Source organism: Phaenicophaeus curvirostris, chromosome 3 (assembly GCF_032191515.1).
Source record: "Phaenicophaeus curvirostris isolate KB17595 chromosome 3, BPBGC_Pcur_1.0, whole genome shotgun sequence".
Classification (NCBI taxonomy): Eukaryota; Metazoa; Chordata; class Aves; order Cuculiformes; family Cuculidae; genus Phaenicophaeus; species Phaenicophaeus curvirostris.
Window position 1 is genome coordinate 7,034,831 of NC_091394.1, and position 12,462 is coordinate 7,047,292.

The following is a 12,462-nucleotide window of genomic DNA, read 5'->3' on the forward strand; positions in this document are numbered from 1 at the left end:
CTGGCAGAGGCTGCCCAGGGAGGGGGTCGAGTCACCTTCCCTGGAGGGGTTTAAGGGACGGGTGGACGAGGTGCTGAGGGACATGGGTTAGTGATTGATAGGAATGGTTGGACTCGATGATCCAGTGGGTCTCTTCCAACCTGGTTATTCTATAATTCTATGATCCCTTATGTGGAGCTCTCGCAAAGACAGCAAAATAATAAGCTAATAGCTCTGGATTCCCCTATCCTGATTTTTTCTACCCATTCATTTGGGCTTTGATGACAGGTTGCTCTTCAATGCGCCTCCTGTGGGGCTGCTTTTTTTTTTTCTTTTTTTAATGATGTTGGGTAAAGAAAAGAAAATCCCAGCTTATTTGCTTTGCAGGGTAATTAATAAGTGGAAAAGTAGGGGTTAGAATTAGTCAGTCGAGTGTGCTGGCAAAGGATGAGGTAGGAGGAGTCCCGCAAAGCAGACCAGACCTTTAGGTTAGGGATATTTTTTCTGTCCTCAGGTCAGACTTTTTTTTAGACTTCTATTTTCTTACTCCACTTCGCACAGAATTCAGTGACATAAACCCGTTATGCTCCGGGGAAAAAAAAAAAAAAAGCAGGAATAAAGCATAATGATCTGTTTGCCTGAACTCCTGCTCATTTTCTGAGCTAGCAAAAAAAGCCTTTTTCCTCCATAGGGCTGTGCATCAACACATCTGCTCGTGACATTCTCTGTCTGCTCATTCAGTTGTTCCTCAGTCAGTTCTGAGTACAAGGTGTGGGGAAGGATTTCTTTCCCTTTTCAGCATTTGTCACTACGTTATAACAGGCAGCCCTTAAACTAACAAATGATAATAATAGGACTTGCCATGAAATGTGTGTACGTGGAATGGCATGGACATAAATTGGTAGGAGAAAAAGGGAATGTTAGAAAACTGTGTAAAGAACACAGGGAGGAAAGGCTTGTGGAAGAGTTGCTCTGCTTCTTTCCTTCAAGTATTTGGATTTACAAGCAAGAAAGTCTTAATTTCAGAAAACAGCACTATTTTTTTTCTCGTTTTTAATGTTTTCTGGAGAAGAAGAAAGATCTGAATGGTTTGTGACGTATGGTAATTGAAATCTGGTGCTTAGTTTAAATATATTTATCTGCAAAGCAGGCAGGAAAGAATTAAAAGTTGATTTAACACAAATAATTTGAATTCCTGCATGACAGGCTCAAATGAAATTTTTAAAATTGTAGCTGAAGGAGTTGTTAAATACTGGGGAAAACCCCATTACTTTGAACAGTGGGTTTTTTTTTTCTTTTTTAGTATTAATTTTCTCAAGTGCTTTCGGAATGTAAGTTACTATGATTAAGGAGAGATGAACTGCACTTAGTTTTGATATACATTTTCTCCATTTTTATTGTTCTTTTCTTTTTTTAAAGGATTTGTGCTAACCTGTGGATCTTAGTCCCCTATTGTGAAACTAGAACACGTCACACACTTTTAGTTTGGGTTGCAAATATTGGGCTAGAATCTTACAGCATTTAGTCAGGCAAACCTCAAATGGATTGCAGAATTGGACCCAAAATCAAATCTTTATTGCCAGGCACTGTGTTGCTTCAACTATCCCAGTTATCAGAGAACCACATTAATTTTTATGACTAATGGCTAAAAGCAATTATATTAGAATCCTCAACTTTGCTTCCCCATGAAAACAGAAATCCAACTTCCTCTTACATTTTTGCAAATTTAAGGATATGTTGTATCCCCTGCTTATTTTTAGGAGAACGTTATAAGCCCTAAAACTACTAGTTAGACACCAACCTTAAATTATTAGCTGACCAGAATTATGCTTCAAAAGCCCAGAGTTGAGTAAGCAAAATTGGTGTTTGCAAGTCCTAAGTGGCAAACACTGTGATTTGAGTTGTCCCTCTGCCACGTGCTGCAGATGCTGCTTCTTCTAAAATAAATAAAATTTTTAATATTATGCATTTGATAATCTCATTTACCCATCATGAAAATATTACGGCACGCTTGCACGCGCACCGAGATAGATTTAGAGCCATAAACTGTTTTCATTCTGCTTATCTAATTCTCATTGACACTTATGTATATTAAGCAGCAGACGTAGGGCAGCTCGAGACGGATTCTTCTCTCACTGACACTGGTATAAATTTGAGTTCCTCCCATGACTAGATGAGAACAGGCTTCCAAATACCTAATGCTTAGTCGATCCCGGACGCGTATTTCTTGTTGAAAGGCAAAGACTGGAGGCTAATTTATATGTCCCCTTTCCAGGCGAGAATGGGAGTCGGGTGTGTTAACTGAGCTCCGTGAAATGTTGGAAAGCTTGTAGGAAAGACGTTTGTGAGGGCTTGGGCCACGGCCGCAGCGTGCTGGACTTGTTGCTGATGTCCCCCTTTTGCCCTTGCAGATATGCCCTGTGTGCAAGCGCAGTATAGCCCTTCACCACCCGGTTCGAATTATGCGGCTCAGACCTACGCCTATGGCTCGGAGTACAGCTCGGAGATCATGAACCCTGACTATGCCAAGCTGACCATGGAGCTGAGCAGCACCGAGATCACTGCCACTGCCACCACCTCCCTTCCCAGCTTCAGCACCTTTATGGAGGGTTACTCTGGCAGCTACGAGCTCAAGCCTTCCTGCCTCTACCAAATGCAGTCTGCCTCCTCCGGCCAGAGGCCCCTCATAAAGATGGAAGACACCCGTCTCTCCCCATACCAGCCCTCGCTGCCACCCTCCACGGACGAGGGGATGCCCAGCACTTCCATGTACTTCAAGCAATCTCCCCCCTCCACGCCCACCACGCCCGGCTTCCCCCCTCACCAGAGCCTGTGGGATGAGCCCCCTCTGCAGCCCACGCAGACCTGCCTGCCTCCTGGCCACCTGATGGATGCTGCCCCCATGAAGACCGTGCCTCCGCGCTTCCCCCTCTTCCACTTCAAGCACTCGCCTCCCCACACGCCGGCTGCGGCCCACATGTGCTACGACCCTGCCTCCCTCAGCCTGCCCCTGGGCTCCGACAGACCCGCCGCCAGCCAGGCGTCCATGGAGAGCCATTCCTACGGGCTTCACCTGGCCAAAAGACCAGCCACCTTAGCCTTCTCACCGCTCGGCCTCAACGCAGCCACCTCCAGCCTGATGGGCGAGAGCAGTGGCGGCGGCAGCAGCGGCCTCCCGTCTCCACCCAGCAGGAGCTCCTCGTCCGGGGAGGGCACCTGCGCCGTTTGTGGGGATAATGCCGCCTGCCAGCACTACGGGGTACGGACGTGCGAGGGCTGCAAGGGCTTTTTCAAGGTGAGAGCTCGACGGTTCGCTCCCCTTCCCACTTCCCCAGCTTCCCCTCCTTCCCCACCTGCCCCAACACACTCCTGGTCCTCGCCGGGGGGTTCAAGGACTTTGTGTTGGGGTTTAGAGCCCCTGAACACCCAGCCAAAGTGTTTGAAGAAGGCCAAAGCGAGCCCTCTGTAGGATAAAAGGATCAGCCACTCTCGTATGAGCCTGAGCAAACCACATCACTGGCAGAGGCTGCCCAGGGAGGGGGTTGAGTCACCTTCCCTGGAGGTGTTTAAGGCACGGGTGGACGAGGTGCTGAGGGACATGGTTTAGTGTTTGATAGGAACAGTTGGACTCGATGATCCGGTGGGTCTCTTCCAACCTGGTGATTCTATGATTCTATGGTCCCGGCTCTGCCAGCATCTCTTAATGGAGCAGGGGTCACCCCTCTCTGGGCTATAAACTGCATTTATTCCGTGGCAAAACACACCTGGAATACATCCAACTTGGGATTTGCTCAATCTCTCATTCCGATAAAACCTTGATTTAAAATAAGGAAAAATGTACAAGTCCACATGCTTGATGTCAGCGGTGCCATTTGTAACCCTGGGCCGGCTGGAGTGAGGAGGGCTGTCGGGTGAGTGCTGGGAGGAAACTGGTTTCATATGTGGGACAGACCCAAACACTTAATTTTCTTTGGTTGCTGCCTTGTGGTTACTCTCCAGTTCAGGAGCCCAGTGAGTCCCCACCAGAGGAAAGCTGCTTGCAGAGCAGTGACTTTGAGCACTGCACAGGGTCCTGGTGCCCACTCTGTAACAGAGAAGGTTTTGCAGCTGAACAGCAGCATGAATAACTTACACACAGCAGTTTCTCAGAGGAAGCTCTGTGCTTATGTTTTTAAGATTTGAATACCCTCTTTCTGCTCTTAGGTTTGAGCGCTTCATAATTTCTTTTCAACATACTTGAGTTTAGATTCCAGTATTATTTTCGGGATTAGCTTGTAAAAAGTGGAGAACTTGGGATAGACTTTTAAGGGTTCTGGGCAGCAGGTTTGAGATTTGATGTGTTTGGGGTTGATTTGGGATATTCCTTCCTGCAAAGATAACAGTCGTGCCCCTGCTCTGGTAAAAGATAGGATGGGAACAAAAATAGCCCAAAAGGAGTTGGTGGGGAGGGCTTATAACGTTTGTTTTATTGTACACAGATCTGCTAATGTTGCTTGATAATAATCGTTTGACGGCATGGTAAAATACACATCTCCTGTAAAACTCATTTGTTATTCAAATATAATTAGTAAAGGAAACACAAATAACCTGGAAGTGGCAGCTCTTCAGGGGCCCAATCCTGCCCCTGTGGAAATCAGTAGCACATCCTTGACTGGGAGCAGTATTTAGAGCTTATTCTGCAGAACTGAACAGCTTTTAGCTGTGAAGCACAATGACCAATATTTGCTGCCTCTTTTATATTTAATACATTGAGACTGTTATTTGAAAAAAATTATGAAACAACAATTTTACATTTATTTTATTGCAGTAAAAGATTTAATTTTGCATGTTGAGCTGATAAATTTATTCCTGTTCTGATGTGTTGCCTATTAATGTCTCTTTTTTTTTTCTCCTTTGTTATTTATTTATGTCTTTGGTTTTAAGTATGGAAACACATAATACATTTTTTTTCATCAATATTTGTTACATTCTGCTAAGGCTTACCAGGTTTTTACAAATTTTAAATTTATTGTATAGTTTTAAGGTCATTTTACATTTCATTGAATGTATATTACTACAGTATAATTCTGTCTATTTTTTCCCAGGTCAGGTTAGCTTCCCCAAAATATTTAACTAAACATATTTTGTAGAGGTTTCTGGTATTTTTACTTTTCTCCCTGGTGGTTTTAATGGCTAAACAAACCAGTTATTGTGGTATTTGACTAACAATAGCGATAGCAAAAGAAGTACATCGCAGATCGTTTTGATTTTATTTTAATAAGGTCAGCAATAATCAAGGGAATGAACCAAGTAGAAAATTGTTCCCAAAGGGATATTAAAAGCGGAGATAATCTAATCCCCAAAGGTAGATGCGATGACCTGGTAATTTCAGATATGATTTTATCATTCAAAGTTGCCTGTCTCCAGAGACTTGCTTCAGAACAATCCTAGATGATTTTCATTGTCAGCAGCTAACACTAATAAAATTGTTTTTCCTGGAGGCTAGTGTGTTAGGAAATTAATTTTATCTAATTATATGAATTGCACTGTCGCTTTTCATGTTGTAATTAAAACACATTTTGTCAGGTTCTAAGTTGTTGTAGAAATGATCAGTTTGCTATTTTTGTGTTGCATCTTCACAGAGAACAGTTCAGAAAAATGCAAAATATGTTTGTCTGGCAAATAAAAACTGTCCAGTGGACAAGAGACGTCGTAACAGATGCCAATACTGCCGGTTTCAGAAGTGTCTCAGCGTCGGCATGGTTAAAGAAGGTAAGGACTATTGCCATTGTCATGCCAGACACTGAAATATTACATTTAATGAATTAGGGGGCGGGGAGGGGCGCCACGGGTGTCTTTACAATGAATTTTTACACTGATGGGATTCATAACTTACCCCAAAATATGTGCATCTGTGTAATAATATATTGATTTTCTTTTCTTCGCTGGTGTTATCATATTTAGACTTTAGAGCTCAGAGTTCAAGAACAGCAAGGTCACGAGAGGATAATTTGACACTGGTCAAAATATCTCCTTTATTAACTTTGAACGTTGCTCGATAATGCTGTTGGCTTCCCCCTGTTATCTCACCGAGGGGGGCTGCAGTGCATTGTGTGCATTTTGACATAGCATCTTGCGTTGCTCCCAAAAGCTGATTGTAAATTTGCAATTAATTTAAATGGAAACGGGATGAGCTCATTAGTCCCAATTCTGCAAATATTTAAGTATGTGAGTAGTATCGTGTGAGCAGTCCCACTGCAATTACCAACATGGATAATATAACCTATATAGCAGGACCATGTATTTTCAAATGCTGCAAGAAGACTAGAATTAATTTGAATTGAGTGACTCTGCCATTTAAAAGTTGCACCAGTAGTAGGAGTATTTCAGATTCAGTTTTCTTTCAGCAGAGAGTGTCTGTGTGCGCCCATGGACGCGCATGCATGGGCACATAGATGTGCTGCAAACAATGTGTAAACACTAGGAACACGACTGGGCTTTAAGTAAGCAGCTACATTGCTGCTTACATTCACAGTTGTGACACAATTTTGGTACCATTTCTGTTCTTTTGCAATAAAAGGCATCAAAAGCATGTGCTGAAACTGGAGAATGCTCTTATTTTCACTGGGCTAGCCACCATAAGAAAAGCAGGTGTTCATTCTCATCTTTCGCTTGCTGGTATCTTCACAACTGATTCCCTATTTTTTTTTTTTTTTACCTAGTTGTCCGTACCGACAGCCTGAAAGGGAGAAGAGGTCGGCTGCCTTCCAAACCAAAGAGCCCCTTACAGCAAGAACCCTCTCAGCCCTCCCCGCCTTCTCCTCCCATCAGCATGATGAACGCCCTCGTTCGAGCTTTAACCGACTCCACGCCCAGGGAGCTTGACTATTCAAGAGTATGTCTTGCTTTCTTTTGTTTTCTACATAGAAATGGTTCATCAGCTGCATTTCTGCTTACCAGCCAGCTTTCTAAAAAGGAATAAAATGGGAAATTTGGATGAAGGTAGAAATTTGCCCAGCCAGCCATGTCTTTTCATGGTAGGTGGACAATGAGTGGAAAGGAGGTACAGTAGAAATTAGTAAGTAGCCATCATGAGGATCTCAGTCACAAAATTATCAGCAGTATGTTCCATGGGTGAGTGAAAGCAAAAATGTGTGGATAAATAGAGCATTCTTTTTGCAAAAGGCTGTGCCAAACCACTAGCAATAGTGATATGATTGATTAATTTACCCAACTTAGGAACAGTGCTCCTGTGTCCAGTATGTTAATTGCCAGGTTACGAAGGCTAAAATCTAATAGGACTCCCCTAATATTCAGATATAGGGGTTGTGTAAAGTAACACTGGATGGATAGGACCATTTCTATCGAAATAAATAGGAATTTTGCCTCTGTTTAAATGGGACCAGGGTCTGGCTTTGGAGACCTCAGCATAAATATTTCTTCAGTAAAATTCACATTTGTAAACCAAACCTTTTGAAATAAAATTTCTAAAAATTTATCTCAGCAAAGCTTTAGCGGAGATTATACCTTTTTGCAGCCTTGTTCTTTCATGTATCATATTCTCCATTTAAATCTTCATGGAATATTTTGAAAGCTTAGAAAACTTATATAGTTGTTAAAATACAGCATTGAAATGGCTTCTTAAATACATTTTTAGACAGGTTGATATAGGAAAAGAAAAAAATACAGCTAAGGAAAAACAAATTCCTTCCCCTTAATGAAAAAAGATTAAGTCTGAGACTGTAAAAAAATAATTGTACTCAAACAACATATGCATTGGCCATTTATCACTTGTTGCTAAGAAATATTTAATACTAAAACATATTTGGTTGTGATTATGAAAAACAGTACGTTATTTTGTTTTAGAATATACTTGCATATTATATAATTTAGCCATTTTAAGCATGGTGTAACATCTTTCCTTCAAGCTACTCTGTAAGTATACATTCATGTAATTTTCCAAATTATTATTAAGAATCTAGCTGTTCAGTATCTGACAGCCTTTTAGGGGGAGAAGGCATAAGCCATATTTACATGTAATTTAACTTACCCAGAATGTCTCAGGGGGGTCATTCTGCAAATGCTGAGGTGTGCCCTTTGACAGAAATCTGCTGGGTTCCACAGAATTACAGGCGTTTAATAACCCAGGCCATGAAAGCAGCACCTAACCTTATGTATTTATTTATGTAGCGATAAAAAGATCTTTTGCATATACAGAAACCTGAATGAATACTCTATTTTTATATTACTTTTTTCTTTTTCATGCAGTAATTATTTCTCTTGTAATGAAATAGATCTAATTGTTGAGCAATTCTCTTGGACATTACAGGAAGCAGATGATTGACAATAAATTAATTTAGCCTTTGTAGCTAAAAGATTAAGTATGATTGTTGTTAGAACATATTAATATCCAGGTTTTTCTTGACAGTAAAATATATAATAATCTGTTATGCTCAGCAGTACTGAAATGACAAAAAAATGCTAAGAGAAATCAATAGGTTCTTATGTTTTTTATAAACCTTATGCTTATTTTGAAAAGTTAAGGGAGATCAGAAACAAATGGTCTGCAAAAACTGAGACTAACTAAATGAAATGTACAGTAAACATACTGCAATGCTAAAAAAGCCATTTGAAGAATAATTCTATGCCTGTAAAGACTAATTTATGGCATGTTCAGTTAGGCTGTGACCCTGCCGCGCACCACAAATGAGTTGATCTGGAAACCTGGCTTTGTAGTCAGTCCTAACACTTGTGCAGACACAATCTTCATGTTTATCACAGTCTTATGTTTACAAGCCGTAATATCTTGGCCGTCTTGAAAGTATTGATAAGAGTTTCAGGGAGGAGCATGTACCCCTTCCTGCAAAAAAAACCACTATACATAAAAAAAAACCTAAAACCAAACAACGAGCTCAAAAAAAATATTACACAAGCTGTGCATTATAAACCAAAACAGATCGGATCCAGTTCTGTTCAGAACATGGCTACTTTTCATTTTAGCACTGGTTTTAACTTACCAGTTCATGGCAATGGTATATTTAGGTACTTGGTTTCCAAAAGCGATTCCTAGGAAGAGAATTTGGTTTATGAACTCCTTAAAGGCCAAGGGCTGCAGTCTGGTCTTACACCTGTTTTACTGGTACAATTCCACGAGTTTATGCTTCTAAGTAAGTGAGCTGAGACACAGACCCTATGTCTTGCTGTCCGTTTTCTTCTGGAATAGCTACCAACTCAAACAGAAGTGTTGTCTTTTTGGAGGGAGAGTACAGCATTCAGCTGATAATCCCCCCCACACACATTTCCCCGGCCAAAAATTAAGCAGATATCATGACTTTTGAAAACAAGCATAGAATCATGGAATCGTTAGGTTGAAAAAGACCTTAGAGATCATGAACTCCAACTGTACCTGTCTACTACTAAATCATGTCCCCGTAGCTTCTTCTCTGTGCAGAGAAGTTACTGTTAAATTTTTCCAGCTGTAGCAGTTGAAGGTCTGATGAAAGCACGCAAAGGGTAGAGCTGGGTCATGCTATCAGGCTCCCCGACATCAGACTTTGCGAATCTCTTCAGCTGCACTGTACTAGTTAATGTTGCTTGCTACACGTGCACTCCTCCTCAAGTAACAGTCAGTTTTCATTTAATTCTCAAAGGAGCTCTGACGAAGGGAGTAAAGCAGAGCTTTGTCTTCTGGCTTTCTCCTGGCATGCCTCCAGTTTGCACGGGGCAGGTTAAGAAACACAGATCAGAGCTCTTCTGGACCATGGTCTCCTGATCATGGGGGTTTACCAGCTTACCAGCTGTCTTGGTCAGAAGTTAGGTCAAACATCACCTCTTCTTAACTAAATAATTGTGGAAAACCCCACAGATTTTCATGTGTAAAACAGAACCACACAAATTGTTTATGGCTACTTATATACTCACAGGTCTGTTACAAGTAAATAAAATTTTATTTAAGCTAGTCTTTGTAAGTGCTAGATCTTTGTAGCAAGTAGTGACATATTATAGCAGCTAAAAATTATACAATTCCGTATAATTGTTTACCTTTCTTCTAAAAATGGTCTCATGGGCTAAACTACAACAGCAAATAGAGATTACAGGTTTCTTAGATGCATTCAGTTTGATGAAGTGTCCCATGTGGGATATACTGTACAGTAACATTCATAGTTCTGTGACGTAATGCAGCATTCGGCTTTGTTAGAAAATGTTAAAACTTTGCCTTGCTTTTGCCAAGGGAATGTTTTATAAATATTGGGAACAAATTAATACCTGTCATAGTTACGCTGACTTGTGATGAGTTATATTTAGAATGAACTTAGGGTGGTAGCTTTTTTTCTTTTCCTTTTCTATTCCTTCCTCTTTACTGCTCAAAGGATCAAGAATGTGCCTTGCTTTAACAGTACCTGTGGTGAGGGAGGAGTTTCCATCAGCCTGTTTGGCTTCCCCAGGTAGAAAGAAGGAGTCATAGGTCTGCCCCCGTGCAGCAGAGCACATCTCCCAGAGTCAAGACGTATGCTACCTTGGCTTGCTCCACAGCTTCATTTTAAGAGGGTCCAGAACTTGCAAGGTCTTTGAAAAAGCTTATGGTCTTTTTCTACCCACTGGTCACTCCAGTGCCTCTTGCCGCAGTCCAGTGCCAGGGGCAGTTAGATCATGCTGCTTGAGCATCCTGAGCTGCTCCATCCAGATGAGGACTGAGCACATAATTGATGATATATACGGATTTTTCTACTGCTGCTCCCCACCCTCCCTCTCCGTAGCTTGGCCTCTACCAGCCTCACTGTCACGGGATCCTTCTGCAGGGGCAGAATTTGTCTCCACGTAAACTTTGTAAGACGGATCACACATGTTTCCCTAGCTGACTAGGGATGTGAGGTGGAGCTTACCATGAGAAACTTGTGGAGTTAATGTTGGGTAAGCAGAACAAAGTCATTCAGGGCTAGCACCGATACCCCAAATACAGCAGGAGGTCTCCAGCATTGCTGGGATTCTCCTCTCAGTCAGTCAGTCTGACACTGTGTCCTTCATCCCTTACCTACCATCAGCAATCAGTTCCAACTAAGACCGAGAGAGAACAGGACACCTATCCAAGAAATTCTGCTTGCTGCCCCTTCTTTCTTTCCTGCGCAGATGGGACTTTTGTGTTGCAGTTAGTGACTTGGATAATATCTGCAGCTCAAGTCGAACACCTGTAATAAGGTCTGCCCAGGCTGCCAGGAAAGAGATGTGAGTCTTTCTGCTGCCACTCTGGCTTGGGGAGTTGCTAAGGAGACCTTTAGGTTGCTGGACTCAAGCCCTAACTGCGTGTGGAAAGTTGTTTCCAAAGGGCATGTACGTTTCTTTCAGCCATAGAGACCACCTCAACCTTCCCTTGGCTGAGTCCCAGAGACAGGGTGGGTATGAAGTCTCTCCCAGAAATAACCTACCAGGTGCCTTATGGCAAGGTTCTTATTACCACAAATCCCAAATCATTCAGGTCCTGCTCAAAAGACCAGCAGCATTTTCCAAGCCCAGAATCGAACGGAGCCAGAAAAAGACTCCTGTTGTATTTTCTGCTGAGAGAGACAGCGGAGACAGGGATCCACTGGTGAGGAAGAAGAAGACAGCAGGGAGGGAGCTGTCAGAGGGTCACAGGGAAGCTGAGCAAGCTGAGCCTGTCAAATTGTTGTCTGGAAGAGTTATGGCCACATAAGCAGGATAATAGGTTCCCCTGAAACTTAAATATTTCTATTTGAAGGATAAGAGGTGATATGGGGCAGCTGTTTTACTTTGAACCAATTCTGTATTCAAATGAGGCGATGCTGCACGTGTCAGATAAAACATGATTTATCTTACATGTCTCTATCACTGTCAGATAAAATGCAGTTTGAGAGGTTTTGGAAGAAATCTGCATTTTGGACATACTGAGACAAATTCATCAATGGGAAAAGTGTTTAATTGTTCTAAGTTAAATAGTGTTCCTCTTCTATTGTGATGGAAATTATCCTACCCACCAGTTTTCTGTTTCTGTTTACTAATAGCATATAGTTATTTGTAAAAATGTGATATTATATTTTATCTATAAATTTTTAATCATTTCTAAACATGCAGAAATCATTTTGCAATATACATCTGAATAGCAAAATGCCTGTAGGTAGCCAAATAGGTAGATAGACGTGAACCTACTTATTATGCCTTTGATAATAATACCAGCTTGGCCACAGAAGGAAATGTTGTCGGGCAAGTCGTGTCATATGTTTCACAGAATGCCCTTAAATGCATGTAACGTTGCTTTCTGTGGCTTTCATTTTAGTACTGTTCCACTGATCAGGCTGCTGCAGGCACAGATGCAGAACATGTACAACAGTTCTATAATCTTCTGACTGCCTCCATTGACATAACTAGAGGCTGGGCAGAAAAAATCCCAGGATTTACTGACCTCCCAAAAGAAGATCAGACATTACTCATAGAATCAGCTTTTTTGGAGCTGTTTGTACTAAGACTCTCCATCAGGTAACTATTTATTTC

The 12,462-nt window shown here is 41.7% G+C and overlaps 1 protein-coding gene across 1 annotated transcript in view; it reads left to right on the forward strand.

Annotated features, from left to right (window-relative positions):
• Positions 1–12,462, forward strand: part of NR4A3 (nuclear receptor subfamily 4 group A member 3) — a 29,646-nt gene that overhangs the window by 3,416 nt on the left and 13,768 nt on the right. Inside the window, exons 3-6 of the mRNA XM_069853305.1 lie at positions 2,391–3,274; positions 5,601–5,730; positions 6,681–6,853; positions 12,248–12,447. Of these exons, the coding sequence (XP_069709406.1) occupies positions 2,393–3,274; positions 5,601–5,730; positions 6,681–6,853; positions 12,248–12,447 (1,385 nt within the window). The 5' untranslated portion in view covers positions 2,391–2,392. The remainder of the gene's footprint in view (positions 1–2,390; positions 3,275–5,600; positions 5,731–6,680; positions 6,854–12,247; positions 12,448–12,462) is intronic.